The 20,093-nt window shown below is 38.8% G+C and overlaps 1 protein-coding gene across 1 annotated transcript; it reads left to right on the top strand.

Moving 5' to 3' along the window:
• Positions 1-7,873: 7,873 nt before the first annotated feature.
• On the top strand, positions 7,874-15,958 carry capns1a (calpain, small subunit 1 a). Its single transcript, XM_005936002.3, has 11 exons — positions 7,874-8,002; positions 8,924-8,980; positions 9,072-9,108; positions 9,208-9,300; positions 10,625-10,682; positions 10,817-10,881; positions 11,925-11,993; positions 12,444-12,522; positions 13,542-13,658; positions 13,757-13,815; positions 13,923-15,958. The coding sequence occupies exons 2-11, from the start codon at positions 8,934-8,936 to the stop codon at positions 13,947-13,949; spliced, it is 651 nt and encodes a 216-aa protein (XP_005936064.1). The 5' UTR covers positions 7,874-8,002; positions 8,924-8,933; the 3' UTR covers positions 13,950-15,958.
• The last annotated feature ends 4,135 nt before the right edge of the window (positions 15,959-20,093 follow it).

The raw sequence follows: 20,093 nt of genomic DNA on the forward strand, positions 1-20,093 counted from the left end.
CCCATGTGGAGCTAATTGAACCTAAGGAGGATGCAGCTTGGCCTGTGTACAGCCGTGACAGGAAACGCCTAATTAAAGCCAGTGATGATCTTTGATCTTTGTACCCTTATTCAAATTATTTATGTTTAACCTTTCCATAAGTAATTTATATAAGTACCAGGTGTATTTGGCATCATGGTCAGCATCTCCAGGCCAGTGGAGGAATAGTAGCTTCTAACTTGGCAGCTGTAGCTATGATTGCTTGCAGAAATTATACAAAGTTGTTCCCAGACAACAACAAAAAAAAAAGGTATAATTTATTACGAGTAAAGAGTAATCACTGCTTATACAATCCAATTATCAGAGAATAGGATTTTGTTAAAATAAACGAAGACACAATTTTGTCTCCACTATCATTAAGCTCTGTTTAATGATTCAATGTGGTGTGCTGCCATTTTCAAACATGCCTGAAGTCCATTGGCAAATCTTCAGAGGAATTGTTAAGAGCTTTAAACAGTGCTCCAGTTCCTCTTTGAAACTGTCATAAATTTCTATAAAATCATTTATTTATACATATAACAAAGTGAAGTGAAAGGATTTATGGCAAGGAATATCTGTCCTTCTATCCATCTATACACCATTAAATGCACTGCAGAGCTTAATCATTAAACATTGCTTATTAATTCTTTGTCTATTAAATGACCAAATGTGGATGCTTAAAGATGCACCAACATGAATCTTATGAATACGGAATAGGATAATGTAACCTAAGCAATAACAGTCTGAGTAGTTTTTAAGCCCAACAGTTAACTGTACATGACCATGAAGGCCTGTTCATGTTCATGGACAGATTCAAATGTTGATTTGCCACAAAACAAAAGGCACAGGAGAGAAATAGCACACCATGAATAACAGGAAATAATAGATGACAACAGAAGCCTTTGATTGGCTTAATACCTTTAGTTCTGACAAATATCATTACCTAGACTTGTTCAAGCAGCGCACCATTATGCATTTCATCTCAATTTTAAAATAATTGCTACACTTTTTCTATATTGTTAGGCACAGTTCTTGAATGGCAGTTGTCAAAGCAATATGTGATATCTGTCACAACAACCCGGTTAGTATTTTAAATATTTGAGCAACTTAGGGCAAATGAGAAGGCAAACATGCTTACTGATACTGTTCTGAATGTAATTCTGTGAAGGTAATTTTTGATTTTATCCAGTGTAGTTGCTATAACTGCCACTAGGAGTGATCACTGATTATGAATGAGAGAGGGACTGGTGCAGGTGAGCATGGTGCAAAAAGCTTTTGGGTCAGGCACATCAAGATTCAAATGTTGTTCAAAATACAGCTATGAATAAAACTCAGATCATCTGATTTATGTTACATTGATCTGAATCTGAATAGTACAATATCTAATACTGACACCCATCTAATTCAATATTATAACTTTTCTGAAAGTGTCTTTAACCTCCAAAGACCTGAACTCTTCCACGGCATGCATTTTTAATTTATCTTTGATATTTGGGCTGTTTGGGACCTGATGAATGTAAAAACAAAGAATTACCAGATTTTTTTTTCCACCTAATTTTTGTTTGTAAGAAAAAAGAGAGCCACACATTCGTCAAAAAATTCGATAGAACAGTAGCAGTATAATGTCCTCGTATATCAGGCCCTTGTAGAGCAAAATTGAGTGTTTTGGTCTAAATAGCCCAAAATGTGATGTCCACATATGTGGATGCCAGGTCCTAGGAGGTTAAAGGAAAGATGTTTCCAGTGTCCCAAAACACACCCACATCATGCCTGCTCCTTTTTGACCTGCTCATTTACAATGAACAGAAATATCAGCCACCTATGACAACTGAAATTTTTAAAGTACATATTTTAATTTGCACACAGAAACAAATTTTTTTCAAAAAAAACAAAAACTACAAGGTTCAAAATTATGATCCCCTTATGCTAAAAGTCAATTGTGTATCCCTTTGCTGGATATCAGCCTGTTGTTGTTTGTTATTTTCAACAAATCTCACACATATGTCCTGACAATTTCAGCTCATTCTTCTTTGGTCGATCTCTCAAACTCAAACAAGATTTGAAGAATGAGATCACAGATATAAGAAGTAGAAATGAGCTTCCTCTTAAGAGTGGCTGACGTCTCCCATAGAGATGGGGTGAGGAGCTCACCCATCTGGGAGGGACTTAGACTAGAGCTGCTACTCCTCCACATTTTTTATATAGCCCAAAATCACAATATCAGTTGCCTCAAGGTGCTTGATTTTGTAAGGTGAAGACCCTACAACATAGGTGTCAAACTCTGGCCCGCGGGCCAGATTTGGCCCGCAGCCTAATTACATTTGGCCTGCGAAGCCATACCAAATTACTATTAGAGCTGGCCTACTGGTATTATACAGCTAATATATATATTGTTTAGTATTAAGCTTTGCTTGTTCCATATTCAGTTTTTCAGCAAAACTTGTTTGAGTCCATAAGAAAAGATTCATTCTTAAATCTGGAGGAAGATTTTTTTTCCAATAAATATTAATGTTAGCCCGCGACCTTGTTCCAGTTTTGAATTTTGGCCCACTGTGTATTTGAGGTAAAATAATTTCTTTCTCATCACACAAAAAGAAAGAAGAAAACAAAAATATTCAGGAATTAGAAAAAAACATCAAATCACTAGAAGAAGCCTACGCGTGCGACCAAGATCAGGAAACATTGAACAAAATATGCAAAACAAAACTAGAATTAAATGAAACTATTAATAAAAAAACACAATTCCTTATACAAAGACTTCGCTTGCAGAATTTTGAACACAGTAACAAATCAGGTCGATTTCTAGCTAACCAGCTAAAAATAAATAAAGAAAAAACAACTATATGTGCTGCTAAAGATTTATCGGGGAACACAATATATGATCCTGGAAGAATAAACAACATTTTTAGGGATTTCTATGAAACTTTATACTCACCACAAATAAACCCATCTAAAAATGAAATTGATCTGTTTCTTGACAACGTAACTCTTCCAAAATTACTAGACAGTCAAGCAATGGAACTGGATTCGCCACTGACGCCAAGTGAACTCCAGGAAGCCCTGATAAGTATGCCCAATAATAAGGCTCCAGGTCCAGACGGCTTCCCTGCAGAATTCTACAAAGAATTCTGGACAATTTTGGCACCAGTATTCCACAGCATGTTGCAGGAAATCGAGGAAAAGGGCAGACTACCACCAAATATGAATTCTGCCAACATTAGTCTCCTGCTAAAACCAGGCAAAGACCCTTTATTTCCCTCAAGCTATCGTCCAATTTCTCTTTTAAATGTAGACCTTAAAATAATCTGCAAAGCTCTCTCAAAGAGATTAGAGAAAATGACCCCCCTCTTAATTCATCCTGACCAAACTGGTTTCATAAAAGGTCGGCACTCCTCAACAAACACTCGTAGATTACTTAATTTAATAGACTACTCATACGATAAAAACATCGAAACCATAATATTATCTCTAGATGCAGAAAAAGCATTTGACAGAGTTAACTGGAAATTTTTATTCGCAACTTTACACAAATTTGGTTTTGGAAACTCTTTCATAAACTGGATAAGAATATTATACAATTCCCCAACAGCTCGTATCAGAACAAATGACCAGACATCCTCCAGCTTCTGTCTCCTGAGGGGCACCAGACAGGGATGCCCACTCTCCCCTTCACTTTTTGCAATTTTTATCGAACCTCTAGCAGCAGCATTTAGACAGGCTACAACAATTAAGGGCATAAAATGTAAGAACATAGAACATAAAATCAGTCTCTATGCGGATGATGTGTTGCTTTTTCTGCAAAACACACAAACCAACCTCTCTGAGGTAATTACTTTAATAAACTGGTTTTCAAGAGTTTCAGATTATTCAATTAACTGGCCAAAATCTACAGTTCTCCCCATTAACTGCTCCTTCCATAATTCTTCCTCTGCCCCACTGCAATCCGGAAATATTAAATATTTAGGTATTAATGTCTCTCCTAAGCTTTCAGACTTAACTAAATTAAACCACATCCCACTTCTAAAGAAAGTAGAAGGCGATCTGACTAGATGGAAATCTTTACCCATATCACTCATGGGAAGGGTCGCCACTATAAAAATGATGATCTTGCCAAAAATAAATTACTTATTTTTGATGATCCCTAACAAACCATCACAAGATTGGTTCAGATCTCTGAACTGAATGCTTCAGTTCATCTCAGAATGGTTAAAACATACCTTCTTAGATGAGCCCTGGCTAGATGTTGAACAGGCACTATGCAAGGATCTAGAGATTTCAGACCTACCATTTATTAGCTCAAACATCAAAAGACATGAATGCTTTAAAAGTATCAACATCAGCTTTTCTCTAACAGCATGGTGGGAGTTTCTAAAAATAACGGAGTCTTCATTAATCCCATGCAAACGTACACCTATCTGGAATAACCCTGACATATTACAAAACAATAATATGATTAATTTCCCAGAATGGAGTTGTAAAGGAATTAAATACTTAGAACATATATTAGAGGGAACAGAATTTATTCCATTTGACAGACTAGTTGCACAATATGGGATCAACAAGAAAAGATTTTTAGAATATCAACAAATTAAATCCATAGTAAAAAAGAAATTTAACCTCAGTCAAGTTGAATTACAAACACCACCAAGTGCGGCACATTTCCTTACTCTTAAATCCCCCAAATTATTATCTAAAATATACAGAACACTTTCTAAATTAGATGAATCAATATCCCTTCCTATTGCAAAGTGGGAAGCAGATTTATCAGTCAGCTTAGACCAAAACTTCTGGTCTCAGGTATGCTTAAAAACCTTTAAATTGATTAAAAATCCGATGCGCGTATCGAGGCTTGCTTCATTTATGGGAGGAGCTGAAAATGATGACGTCCGAAGCCTCGCTGCCGGCTGTACCACGTGACTGGTTCATGAAGTGGTTCGAACTTTGCCGCGAGATATAACAGCGATATAAACCCCTCAGACTTCATTCAAAAATGTGGGTGTTTGATGGAGAGTTGCGGTTAGTGAGAGTTTGGAGACAGTTTGGAGGTTTATGAGAGTGAGGAGAGAAAGTCAGGAGAGAATGGAGCCAGCTAAGAAGAGGAGGATGTCCTCCCCTGTGTGGGAACATTTTGATCTTATTCCTCCCAACAAGGTATGTAAATTTCTACAGAAGATGTATTTTCATAATACTGATGGTGCAATACAATTTATGTTAAGCTGTCTTGACTTTTGTACAAGGTGAAGTGTTTGCTATGCCAGGGAGCTGGGATATAACAACAACACCTCATCCACGCTTAGGCACTACAGAGCTTTGCATGAGAATAAGGGGAACACCGATTGTGGAGCAAGACCAGGTGAGCCATCAAATGCAATGATAATATAGGATGCAGTAATGTTACTAAATGATATAACAATATTATACAACTGTTATAAGTTACGTGTGTGATATTTATATTTGTGCTTTGTCTTTATTGTCTTTCCTCAGGAGAACAATCTCAAATAGATGAAGACCTGGTTAGCATGGTGATTGAGGACTCCCAGCCATTTAGCATTGTGGAGGACAAAGGATTCAAAAGATTTGTTAAATCATTAAATCCTAGCTATGTTCTCCCCACTAAAAAGGCCATAAAAGCAGTGAAAATTTAGTTTTTACAGAATAAAATGTGAACAGGCAGGACTGAGGCTCAAAGCCTCAGTGTGTAGCTGTCCATACCTCAACAGTAAATGATCATTTCCATTTTAAGCATTTCCAAATAATCATTTTCCATACTGCCAGTATAAATATACACAGTATACTGCCATCACTACAATATACATGTTTTACACACTCCTTTTGTTGTTGACATTTACAGGCTGTGTGCAAAAGGCCACACTCTTCAAATTCATGCCAACTAATATTTTTACGTCCAGTAGATGTCCTACTACAGCAAATGAAGCTTCAAGAAGCTTTGCGCTGGGGTGAACCAATTGGATGAAAAGCTTCAGTGCTTCATGAAGCTTCATCTGCCCATCACTAAGGTGACTCCAGCAACTGCAGCACAAGAGAGTCTTGTTAACAAGTGAAATCACAGCATGTTACCAACATGTGTTGATGACAAACTGGCAGAGAATGAACATCAACTTGTGGCTTAAATTCCTCTGACTTGATTGCCTGCAATAGGCTCCAGGCTTGCACGAGCTGGAGGAGTTGGCCCTGCCCAGGGGCGGATCCCAGGTAAGTTCAGGAGCCTTACGGAAATTCCAGCCACCCACCACAGACCATGACAATTGTTACTATTGCTCACTCATAAAAATCAAGCTTTAAGTATTTTTTAAGTACTAAGTGCTGTGCACTCACAATTAACAGGTTGCCTTGTCTTTGGCATCTTGTCCTAGATCATTCCCTTTGCCTTTTCCGATTAAATGTTTCAGATCAATAAAAAATGCATTTTGTATTTACTACGATTGTCTAATATGTGTTGGCATAATTTATGTAATACTTATCTGTTCACCGCAACCATTTCCATCCTATCTGACAATCTCCCGACCTCCACAACACTATTCCCATACTCTTTCTTCATTATTTCCCAACTCCATTTTCCACCCAATGTACACCATGGCAGATCATTTTGAATCTAGCTCCTAAATGGCCTTGCTTCCCTTTCACCCGGTGTTCTGCACACACAATAGATCTACCTTTGTTTTGTCCATCATATCAACCAGCTCGCTCGCTTTTCCAGTCATGGATTTTAGCCATAGCTGGGTTTGAAATAAAACAAAAATAACAAAATACAGAATTATCTCTTCACTTGAAATGAAAGTAGCACAAAGAAAAAACTTACTCAATGGCCCCAACCCTACTGTATATCTGATTCAGTCCTGGTGCCTAAACCAACCATTTATCTATTCTGAGTCATGGGTCAACATACCCCCCCAAACACAATCCAGTGAGGGGCACTGTAGGTCCAGCCATAACCTTATAGAAATCCCGTAGTCTTTTCAAAGTAAATGCCATCCAGATTGTCAGATAATTATTTGTGCCAAGTTTTACTGTTTTGTTTTTAAAAGAATCAATACAATTACAAGGGCCCAGACCTCAAAAGCTGCCTTTCCTCACTGCCTCACCAGTTCCCTTACCTGTTAAAGTAGGTGAGCATGACATGGCTGCTTCTATCACTGTGTTTTCACAGTACACACCTTTTTTAGGTGTACAATATGTGCCATGTCATGACTCAGAATAGGAAGTGGATTACTACATTAGCAACCACTACAACCAAGTAAGTGTTCCAGTTTCATGAGCAGGAGCTCTAGGTGTATGGGTTTAGAAGGTCACTGGCAAATACCAGTCCTCCAAACTGCAGTTTGGGAACCACATGCAACAATAATTACAACAATCTGTTGGAAGTCTTTAGACCTTATAAAAAAAATACTTCATCAAACCTTCTTTTTCGATTCCCGCCCCACCCACTTCACAAATGAGAAGCGGCAATGTTGATCATGTGATTTTACAGTTAGGGCTTTGCAGGAAAAAAAAAATCCTGGCATTAATGTATCATAGTTTATCTGTCTTAGCGTTGATGCTCAGTGTCTTGAATTTGACTGAGATCTAAAGTCCATCAACAAGAGTATACAAACAGAGCTAATTTATGGAAAATGTGTTTCTTTGTAAATACAAGTAGCTAATACAAGGGAAGTGGTATTTTCATGCTTATGACATTATGCGTGTCTGATAACAAACACAAGGTAACGATTTGAAGGTACGTCATAAAACGCTGTTAGTATCACCGAGTAGTATAAAGACAGAAATCATTTGTATTCCATCATACTGAATTTGGTAAAGATAGGAGCCCGGAGCACAGGCGGAAATAAACCACCAGCCCTCCTCCGATGTGTGGTCGTCAGTTGGGGCGTGTTGAAGAGCTCCTCCTACCAGCTGAGTTAGTGGAAGTCACGCAAGCCTCCCCAAATATCCTGCGGTCAACTTTACAAAGCTTGCTGCGTTACAGGTAAATATACATTAAACGTAGCGATTTCAGAGAACAAATGAAAACAGTTCGGGTTTAGTTAAGTGTCAAGTTTTACTGAATATGACGGCTATGTCTACTCGTGTAGCTGAATTAGCTCAGAGCTAAGATAGCAAGTGTAAATCAGCTGCTTTCCAGTATATCGTTAGTTTAAGTGCGTGCTGCGACGTTACGAGTTTTTCGTTTTTACACGGTATTTTAACGCCACTGAGCAGCTGCAGGGCGAATAACAAGCTGACCTGAAACAGTGCTAGTTTTGAAGCATAACGCTACATAGCATGCGGATATATATTCAGTTTGCGTCGTTACCTAACCACACAATCTAGCAGTGCTGTTTAGAGGGGGACGTTTTACTGACTAGACCCCTCATATATGTTCAGAGATGTCATTATCGATTTGCGAAGAACAAAGATAACTTTTCAAATCTCATCCCGTTTCAGTCTGGGTGCGTCATGGATTTTCTTCCATATCAGGAAACATTTTAACAGGGTCTTTTGGGTGTGTCGTTAATTAATGAGTCTATGAAGAAAACAAACCGCGTGTTTAAAAACTACAGTGTTTGTGCGTCTTGATGCATGCTCAATCATTTAGGTAATTCAATCTCCAAAAGTTTCCTCGCTCATCCAAATGACTTTTTCAGTCTCAGCTGACTGCAGGTTTCCCCAATCTTATAAACAGTACATTTGCATAATGACTGAAACCAGCCCACTGAAGGAACAATGGGCTGGGAGGTCAGTTCCTTCATCATAATTATGCAAATTCTCATAATCATTGATCAACAACCACTGATCAAGAGTGTGATACGTGTGATTCAGTGTTTGTGAAGGGTGTCTTTCATTGTACCGTGTGTTTATATATTTATTCAAGAAAAAACAAATAAATATTTGCATTTTGCATTCACAGTTGACAGAAGATGAATTTTGTCAAAGCGATTATTGGAGGCATCATTGATGCTGCTGGGTGAGATTCTGAAATAAGTACCAGGTAGGCAAAAATTTGGTCAGTCTGTTGGTCTAACATCTGCTTTTGATCTCTGCTCCTGCCTTTGTAGCAACATCGACCCAAACCAATTTGTGCCTTCTCAACCCGTGAGTTTACATCGTTTCATCACTGCCCATCACTTCTAATTTCTAGATTGGTGATTGGTGATAGCATTTCTAATATTTTCTCGGGCATCTGTCCCACAGCCTCCACCACGCATGCCAGTTACGTATGCAGCACAAAATGAGAGTGAAGAAGAAAAGCAGTTCCGCAGAGTTTTCCAACAGATTGCTGGAGATGTAAGTGCAATGCCTAGTTATGCTTCTCTTTGAATCTGTTGCTTTTTTTTTTTTTTTTTTTTTTTGCAGTGATCTGTTTCATTTTTAATGTGAAAACATACAATTGTAATTTAGTGCTAAGAGGTATGGCCAAAAGATTGTATTATGGTGTTTTGGTTTGGTTTTTCTAACTTCTGGGATTCCCTGTTTGCTTTTTGTTGACGTTAATGTTAATGTGTCCAGCAGAACTGTCAAATGCAGCTTAAAAAACTCAGTTTGAACTTAGGTGTGAAAAATGGAATAGTCTGTTTTATTTATTTTTTATTGACTGAATAATTACCTTTTCCTCTTCTGACGGGTGTACTATGAAGCTAAGTTTATGGCTTCGCAAACTGAGTTGAGCATAAAGATTTTTCTGTGTCCTAAAAGTGGCTCTCTTGTTATCTGGATAATTCACTGTAGTAACTCATGCCAAACACGTAACCTGGCCCACCGTGCATTTTATTGCCACAGGAATGTAAATATATTACTCTGATGCAGAAAAATATATCAATGTTTTTATATGTGACTCTAATCTGCTGCTAAGGACACAAACCAAGAATACTGGTTTAGTTAGAAAAAATAATTTCACTTTGATCTACTGACATAATAAAGCTAAAAAATATAACTCTTTAGGTCACTATCCAATAGGCTAATTAAACTGGATACATTTAAACATTTTTAAGTTGCAGCGCTCTAATGGGCAGCTGGCACTGCAGGCCTTAAAGCTGAAGGCTCTCCCTCCCATTCTACTTTTAAACTCTAGGAACCACAAGTAGTCTGAGAGTGAAGTGCTCTGTTGGGACAGTATGGTACTACAATCTCTTTAAGATATGATGGGGCGAGATTATCCAAGACTTTGTATGTGAGGAGACAACTTTAAATTTAATTAAATTCAATCCCCAGCTGGAGTTTTAGGTTTTGCTGAGCCAGCTAAGGCAAAAAAAAAAAAAAGCCTGACTGTGTTCACAATAAACCCGTCTGTCATTGTGGAGGAGCTGCTTGAGCTCCACCCACAATGCCTGTTAACCTGTTAACTGTTAAACAGTCATGGGTTGTTTTGGAACATCTGTTATACTGTTGCTGAATGTAGCCCCCGAGCCCTTCCCAGTGGTTAAAAGAGTATACCATGTTATGCTTCTTTTGAAAAACTCATCTCATTAAAATAAATAAAATCAAACCTATACATCAGGTGTATGACCCAGCAGTAATATGGATATTGTTTTGATCATTTAGCTAAACCATACAGCTGTGTCTCTGCAGGTTTCTTCATGTTTTTTAATGATATTCCATATTTGTCATGTAGGATATGGAAGTGAGCCCAAACGAGCTGATGAACATCCTGAACAGAATCATTGCAAAGCGTAAGATCTGTCTGCATTTGTCATACTTGTTTTCAGTATGCTTATGATTCAATTCTTCAGAATACATATACATTTTAGGGTCTCTTTTCTTTCTTTCTCTTTTTTTACTAATATATTTTTTTGTTATGTTTTAGATCATGATCTGAAGACAGATGGTTTCAGCATTGAGTCTTGCAGGAGCATGGTGGCAGTCATGGATGTATCTTTTCCTTCATTAGTACTCTGTGTGTTTTATATAACCTGGGTGACAGTATTGAACTGTCACTGACAGCAAAAGTTTAAAAAATGATGCAGAACAAATAGAAACAGACAACTAAAGTGGGGATATGTTGGCTCAACAGGCCCATTCATACCTGTGGCTTACTAAAACCTTAAAGCTGCAGTGGACTGAAATCCAGAGAAAACCAAAAACAATTGAAGCCTTCGTACACATTTTCTTTTACCCTCTCTGTTCTAGGCTTCTCCCATCACACAGTTCATATCTGGGTAAAAGTAAAAAATGACACTAAGCAATTATACGATTTAGAACGGCGACTTTACAAAATGCAGAAATGGATGTTGCTCTGAACATGTCTAAATATGTCTTTTGAAAACGACTTGAGCACTGTTAAATTATATATACAGAAGTGTGTTAGTTAAAATCTGAATGGCCTATTGAAAGGCAACGAAACGGTTCATTTTAGTTCATTTTTAACAGTTCAAGGTGGTCTGGTAATATAGCACCACACGTAGCACTATGGGTGACACACTTATAGGCACGTTATAGTTCGCTGGGTTGTTGTAGTATGACAGGAATGACTGCTCATCTCTGCTGTCTGCAGTTGGCTGTTTGACAGGGGTATATATTCTGTAATTCTGTTCATCGTCCTAATTGAACAATAGCAAAACGCTTTAGCTAGCCCTTCATGTATTACTAAGTTGTGGATTTAAAAAACATCTGACGGACTCAAACTTAAAGACTTTTTTTCTCCTGAGCCAACATAATATTGTAGCAGTGGATGGGGAGGATTAATCACATTAAAATGTTTGGGAAGTTGAACACTGAGAGGACCACAAAGTTTCAGCTGACATTCTTATTTGCATGTTTATGAAAAGAAAAGTTAAATGAGAAATTTGTAATATGTGGTGGATTCCCTACTGAAAAGGCATGTGAAACCCATTGTGCAAACACTGTGCAAGTAACTTCGCAACTGTTTGCTTAACTAGAGAAGTTGTTGTCTTTTGGCCTTAACGCTTTTTCAGTCTGACAGCACTGGAAAACTTGGCTTTCATGAATTCAAACACCTCTGGGACAATATAAAAAGATGGCAGGCAAGTACAGTTTCATTTTATTTATCCTGCACATCTGTTTCTCTGTTGCATAGTCTAAGGCATTACTGTGGTCAGGCTTAACCATTTACAGCAAGGGGGGGGGGGTCACAGAAGAATAAGTGGCTTAAAGACTTTACAGCATCAGCTGCTTAGGCGGGCTGATTTGAATACACACTGTGCCAAACTTCTCCCTAATTTGGTTAGCCGCCATGTTTTTACAACATAGAAATGTGATCTGTATAATTTTTTTTTTTATTTTTTTTTTTGGCTGAAGGAGATACAAGTTGTAACTTGTATATGGTGGTGATTGAATTTAAACCTTTATGGCTTGGGAGTTGTGAAAGCAGCTGTTTTCCTTTTTTTCTTTTACCCTTTTTAGGTTGTCAGTGATCTTACCAGGAAACCTGGGTTGCCACAAATGTTTTAAATGCTTCTATTGTTCTTACTTAGGGAGTGTACAAGGCCCACGACTCCGATCACTCCGGTGTCATTGGAGCAAATGAGCTGCCTGAGGCTTTCAGAGCTGCTGGTGAGAATTTTTTTTGTTCTTCTGCATTGTTCAAATGGTTCCACAGCACTTTACAAGAATGAAGGGAAAAGATTTACTTAATCCTCTAAGAAGAGACACTGGAAAAACAATACCTATACATACAATAACTGTTGTATGTATATGATGTTAAGGTTCGTGTTTAGTTTAATAAGCCAGAAAAAGTTTGAGGCTTGGTTTAATAATTAGTCATTTACAACCCCAGGTCTGAAAAATTTAGGACACTGTATGAAATGTAATGAAAAACAGAAAACGGCATGTTCACAATAGAAGATTGAAAATGTCAATGGAATGGATACAGTATGTAGACTCACATTGTTTCACTTGCAATGCAAACTCAGCAGCCTGCAACAAGTGCTTTAAGGTGATACTGTGCAAAGGAGGTAAGACCTCGGATCTGATGAAACACCTGGCGACACATAGCGGGTTTATTTTTAAAGCCGAGAAATGCACCGTACCTACTGCGGGTGTGGTGCCTGTTATCGGACCCGGAGTTAGCAACATCCCCCAAGAACCCGAAGAGGAGAGTCCTGGCCCCTAGCCCTGCCAGTGTAGCAGAAATGATGAGGATGATGATGCAGCAGCAGCTGTTCTTCTCTGCGTGAGTAGCTTAATGTTGTTCGTGTGTAATTTACGTTGAGTAGGCTAACCACGTTATTACATTAATGCATGTAAGGTGAACTAGCAAACACCGTCGTTGTTGCATGCGGCTGTCTTCTTGTTTGATGGCAGATACTCCCTTCACCCTGGCCAAAAAGGCTAAAATGACCAAAGAAAAATTGGAAAAACGTTAAACATGAGAGGTTTTAGGACAAAGTTTGTTCTTGATTCTTTAAGCACTGGCACCGTTTCAAAAGTACAGGTTTGGCACCGGTATCGGATAAAACCTAAACGATACCCATCCCTAGATATAAGCAGCACAGCCTTATTTAGACATAATGCACATGTACCTGTTGTTGTACTGCTTAATTGTAACACACAGTTGTGCGTCTCTTTGTTAGGCTTCCCTCTCAGTGGTCAGCTGTACCAGATGATCATTCGCAGATACAGCGATGAAAGTGGAAACATGGATTTTGACAACTATATTGGCTGTCTCGTAAGGCTGGATGCAATGTGCCGTAAGTTTCATTTTAAAGACCAATCACTAAATTAATTCTTTATAGTTTAGTGTGATAGGAATGATTGACTCGGAAGTTTAATACCTGTTCTGAATCAGGTGCCTTCAAAACCTTGGATAAGGATAACAACGGGACCATCAAAGTTAATGTTCAAGAGGTAACGTAATCTCAGTTGTTGTTTGTATCAGTGGGTTTTGACTTCAGTTCAGACCGTTTTAAAGTATTTGACTGGTTGTTTTGTTCTTTGCTTTTGTGTCTTTTCAGTGGCTCCAGCTCACCATGTACTCTTAAGTCCAGATCATGTTTCTCCGGCTTGTTTCATGGAACCACTTTGTTTATATACACAATTCGAGATATTTTAATCATCATCCCAATAACTTCCTGTGTTAGCAAATCCCTTGTGCGTGCAGGCTTATTTTCACAATTGCATGTTAATGGAAACGTGGTGGCATTCTTCACAGCTCTTAAAACTTACACGAAAGATTGGAAAACACTGTTAACAAAGCTGCATGCAGAATGCTGCCCGTAGCTGACAACGATCAAAGGTGAATGCTAATAAACGCTTTGGACAGCTGTGAAATCACATAGTTGTGTAAAAGTGATAGTATGTTGAATTGCTGCCATTTTTTGGCATTTTCTTTTGATCTTCCTCACACCCCAAATTTCTAAATGGCACAAGAAGATCCTGCTTCTGCCGCCCTGGGATTTGTAATTTAAAATCTAATGTGAAAGCAGTATTGCTGTTTGTCTGGGGCTGATTTGACAATCACCATGTCTTAGAGAATTGGTAGAAACATGTTTTTGCTCATTGGTTGTTTTTATCCTAAAACCTGATTGTCAGCTGGCTTTTTTTTTTTCTTCTTCTTTTTCTGCCTTTTAACTCCAAACTTTGCTGGGAACGCACCTGTGGGCTGCACAAGTGTTGTAAAAGACACACAAACCTCCTTCAGGTGTCACTTTATTAAAGATGTGACTTCTGTTCTCTGAGCACAGGTCAGCTGTGATGTGGTAGACTAGGCATCGCACACCTCTTTCCACCCGTTCTATTAGCTTAGATCTTTCTAGGAATTGTGTGGGTGTGTGAGCGCTGATTGCTGTGTTGACAACTCTTTGTGGCTGCTATTAGTTCTGTTACACCTGTTGGGGCAGGTAGCCTATTTCATCAGTAAACATGTAGGTCCTTAGAATTTCATAAATTCTCAGTAGTTCCACCCAGTTTCATCCTGAGCAGAGGACAAAGCAAAGTTGCAGCAAAAACCCCCCAAAGGCAGCTCACACCTAACTGAATGATGTGTCACTCTGAATATTCCTTCCAGAAGAAATTATGTAGAGACATTATTATTATTATTATTATTAACAAATAAACACATTTCCATTGACCTCCTCTTATCATGGCTGTCACTCATGCAGTGATACCAAGAGCTGTTTTCAGGTGTTGTGGCTGAAGAGTGAGCCCATACAGTGTAACATGTGGCTACATCTCTTGCAGTTCTAAATGTTATGGGTGTGTCTAAGCAAGCATGAGCAACAGGATAAACAGGCTGTCAGTCTGTGCACACCCATGCAGCTCAGAGAAAGAGGTTTAATTTTATAAAACAGGTATGAGCACCGTATCCTTGCTGAGACTCTGCCATGGAAGAGACCGCTGATGTTAAACTTTTCAACCCTATATTCAGCGTTTGTGAAACCAGCCCCAGCTCCTCTGACTGTAGATTTGTGCTCACTGAGACTGTACTGGCTCACAGATTTGTGTTTGCTGGTGAGTTACAGCACTGTAGGAACACACAGCATGAATTATTGATTTCTACACTCCATTCTTTTACATCATAGACTGTTATTGCATCTTATCACTATCAGAATGCCTTTTACGGCCACTAGATGGCTACTTGGTTTCTAAACATATAAATCCTGTAATTTCTGGGTCCTGCACTTAATGGTAAGTTGATGCAACGACCCAACATAGCTGACTTTATCTTCCATCTATAGTAGTAATGTACATTAAAGTGTGAAAGGTGTGATCTTTGCTCGAAAGGCTAATGTGCCATGTTTTCTGTTTGAAGTGAAAGTCTGCCATAGCTTTGTGTGTCTCAGCTTTCTGATCACTTATGCCTCCATTAGATGATGCCAGCATAGTGTGTGAGCTGATGCTGTATGCCACTAATGCATGAAGCCCAAAGTGAAATGCCATAATTAAGGGGTTTTAATCCTGTAGCTCTTTATGCCACAGCCATTAAACTGTTATTGGATTTGCTTGATAAATGACCTGTACTGCATTTGGAATAAAAACATCATGTTAAATATGTCAGTCCTATTATTGGTGTACTGCTGACAAATACTCTGCGTGGGTTATTAAAGAGTGACGCCTTGGTCAGTTTAAAGCGGAAGATAATCAGTGATGGATGTTTTGTAAATGGCTTCAATATGATCTTAGACTCTGAAAGTTGAAACAAAGTTCTGTAAAAACATCCTTCTGTATACTGTATGTGGCACATCATCTTCTGGTTTTCATGTGCATCTTATCACTTTTAAACAAAGATGCTTCTTGTTTGGAAAAGTGTTTAAAATGCATTTACTCTAAGAGCTGTCAGACTCACTCACTTTGATCTTAATGTCTCAGTTTCCTATATGATGAATGCGTAAAATTGCAGAAAACATTCTGGTAAGTTATTGCCCAAACCTTTCTGTAGTTTTTATTGATTAATGAAAATATCAATTTCTAGTAGATGGTGAAAAAACAGGAACTTTTCTGTCATTTCATTGATTATCTAATAATACTTTGGTATTTTTGAATGGCTATGTGGGAGGTCTTTATCAGCCCAAAAACTTGTACGACTTCTACAGATACAGTTGAAAGTCCAAAAATTGATGTGCTAGTTATTTTCCAAAGCCTTCTATTTGGCTTGATTGAAGTCTTTGCCAGGCTATTTCCGGCCCCTGTGCCTTACGTTTGACACTCCTACTAATACACACACACAAACAGATTTGTCAGACCCATCCTAAATTGATCTTTTTTTTACATTTAAGTAATTAACGTGCCACTGAATAAAACACACAAGGGGAATTTGAAAGCTGTTTTGTGTGAATCCACAATATGTGGTCAAAGGAGCTCTTTATGCAGATGAGAGAGGTCATTCCTTAAGCTGCAAAATCAAAACTGTTTAATCAGAGAGGGCATGAGTATTTGGAGTGGTCACATCAGTGGTTTAGGATGTTCTGGGAAGACCAACAATGGTTTTTGGCAATATAAAACAAAACGCTGATATCTTCAAAGACAAGTGTGGTGGGTAATTGCAGGATCGTTTAGTAAATCGGCCCCTTAACATCATTCACTTTCTTCAAGGCTGCCATAAAGACAAAAGACTAACAAGCTGCACAACATCCATCTGCATTTAAAAGGAAAAAAGAAGATGAATTAGAATGAAGTAAAAAAAAAAGAAAAAAAAAAAAAGACAAACCTGTTCTGGAACTGTATTTTTTTGAACACATGAAGATAAAATATATCTGCACGAGAGTTGATACAGAGTAATCCATGAACATGGATGACTTCATTAGCACTTCTCGATAATGTGACAGAGGACAGAAGCAGTTGAAGGAATTCTAAAGCGTATAGTTATGCTATTTACTCATATTCAGTCTCTATTACTGGCTTGGGCCACCTTTTGCCTTTATTCTTAATGGTGATGAGAATATTTCTGAGAGATTTGACTTGACAGCATCACACATCCCACCACATCCCAAATTGGTTTGAGATCCTGTGTCTGCAGAGGCAGTTAGAAAACAGTGAACTCAATGTCATGTTAAAGCATGGACCAGTATCCTGCTGACAGTGATCAGAAGATGAGCACATCGTGGTCATTTAAGGAACACGAGGCAGGATGGATCTATGCAGTCATTTATGCCAAATTCTGACCCTCTCGTAATTGAGACTCATTAGATCTGACAACGTCTGACAATGGCTGTGTGGAAAAATCTCTGTAGATAAGAAGTTTCTAAAATACTCAGACCAGCCTGTTTGGCACCAACATTGACAGTCACTTACGTCACCTTTCTTCCACAGTCTGATGTTTGGTTTGGATACAGACCACAAGGATGAAATGTTAGCATGGCAAAAATCTTCTTTATGTAGCTCCTTTTAGATGTTGCCATAGCATACAGTCTGACTCCATCTCACTCTGTCTCCAACATCCTCTTCTGTCACACCGACCCTCTGCATGCTGTACTTTACTGCGTTCATTCATCTATAAACCTCTGAGATCTTACTTTTTCCTCCTGCCTGGCAGCTCTATATTCACCACCTTTTGTTCACTATCTCCACTCTCCCTCTGCACGTGTTTAAACCATCTCAGCGTTGCCTCTCTAACTTTGTCTCCAAAGTACTCAACTCGAGCTGTACCTCTGATGTAAAGTACTCATGTCTAATCTTGTTCATCCTAGTCACTCCCAGTGAAAACCTTTACATATTCATCTCTGCCACCTACTGCTCAGCCTCCTTCTCCACCTTCTCAGCACCATCTTATAAACCTTCCTTTTCACTCTTGCACCTGAGCTCCTGTCGCACTCATCTCCATCAACTCCATCCTGCCTGTAGTCTAATTTTCACCTCACCTGTGCACTGTCTGTTGCTTTGGATAGTTGACTTCAGGTATTTAAACTCATCTACCTTCACTACCTCTACTCCTTGCATGTTCACATTTCCAGCTGTTTCCTCTCGTTCCAACAAGTATTCTGTCTTGCTTCTACTGACTTTCACTCTTCTTCTTTCCAGGGCATACCTCTGCCTCTTCAGATTCTCTTCCACCTGCTTACTATGCTCATAACAATATTATCTGGAAGCATCAGAGTCCATGGAGATTCCTACCTGACCTCGTCAGAGGTCAATCACCATTGTATACAAGATGGGGCTCAGAGCAGATCCCTGATGAAATCCCACCCCCATCTTGATCCCAGCTCATAATGCACTCAATACTGTTTCACTGACTTCACACATGTCCGTTACTACTACCCTGCCACTGCTGACCTACGTAGTACCACATTTCCTTTCTTGGCATCCTATCATATACTTTCTCTAGATCAGGGGTGGGCAACTCCAGGCCTCGAGGGCCGGTGTCCCTGCAGGTTTTAGATGTGTCCTTGAACCAACACAGCTGATTTAAATGGCTAAATTAGCTCCTCAACGGCTGTGTCCCAATTCAGGGTCTGCACGCTTGAAGTACGCATTTTAAGTGCGGTTACGTCACCGCCACGCGACGACGGCTGTCCCAATTCGAAGTGTGCTTCAAATACATACTCCAAATGCGCCGTCGATTTCCCAAAATATCAAGCGTGGTCCGGTGCACGCTTCGTGGTCCCATATATCCCACAATTCATAGCGTGGCGGTGGGTGTGGATAAGTTTGCCGCAAAATACGGCAGAAAGGAGCTGCCGAAAAGGTTTCTTTTTTTTTCTCCAAACTTTATTGAAATTATAAAGCGAACAGTCAGTCATTCCAGTTCAGTTTGTACAGTAGACATACAAGGCAAATAAGAGTAACAATATACAGTACAATGAAATAAGAAGGATAAATAAATAAAGGATAAAAAAGAAAAAAAAAAGGGGGGGGGGAATGTGACAGACTTCATAACAACTTTGTACTTGAAAGTTGTGACAGCTCATTCGTTAAACATTTCTGAATGAATTTCAATCAATGATAAACCTTTTTTATTGGAAGCTAATTTAATAGAGTTTAAGTAATATTCAATTTCAATCAAAAACAAATTAAATGATGGGGTTGAGTTTTGGAATTTACATTTATGTATGTGGAATTTCCCTAATAAGATGGAGCGGCCGAATATATCATAATAATCTGACAATACTATAATATTGGCCATATTATATTTACATTACCACAGTGAGATGACTTTAGTCTCATTAACAACATTAACTAATTGTTATTTACTAACTAATCTTAAATGACTGTTCAGCACAGAAATGAAGCCCAACAATCATGTTTTACAGTCCCATGGTCTCAGCCTCAGATACTCAACTAATCAAAGTGATATCATGACAAAAATGAATGACCAACAAAACATTTTTCTCCTTCATTTCTGTCAAACAAAGCTGTATGTAACGTGCCTCGCGGTTAGTATCATGGTTGCTAGGCAACCTGAACAGCGCGACGAAGCGTATACCGTCCCTCTCACTTCCGCACTTCTCGTACTTATAGTACGCACCGTACGTAGTACCCGTAGTGCGCGTACTTCAAGCGTGCAGACCCTGAATTGGGACACAGCCAACATGTCCTGCAGTTCTCCAGAGGCCTGGTAACGAACTAATCATGTGATTCAGGTGTGTTGACCCAAGGTGAGATCTAAAACCTGCAGGACACCGGCCCTCGAGGCCTGGAATTGCCCACTCCTGCTCTAGATCCACAAGGTTGTCATGGCAAAAACAAACTGG

The sequence above is a fragment of the Haplochromis burtoni genome, unplaced genomic scaffold, assembly GCF_018398535.1.
Source record: "Haplochromis burtoni strain Fernald_Lab_line unplaced genomic scaffold, NCSU_Asbu1 Contig_24, whole genome shotgun sequence".
Taxonomy (NCBI): Eukaryota; Metazoa; Chordata; class Actinopteri; order Cichliformes; family Cichlidae; genus Haplochromis; species Haplochromis burtoni.

What these genes read in the sequence shown, in the direction of transcription:
- capns1a (XM_005936002.3), top strand. Translation starts at nt 8,934, where the DNA reads ATGAATTTTGTCAAAGCGATTATTGGAGGCATCATTGATGCTGCTGG. An exon ending in TCCAACAGATTGCTGGAGAT is followed by an intron (nt 9,301 to 10,624) that starts GTAAGTGCAATG and finishes TTTGTCATGTAG; the next exon opens with GATATGGAAGTGAGCCCAAA. An exon ending in TGAGGCTTTCAGAGCTGCTG is followed by an intron (nt 12,523 to 13,541) that starts GTGAGAATTTTT and finishes TCTCTTTGTTAG; the next exon opens with GCTTCCCTCTCAGTGGTCAG.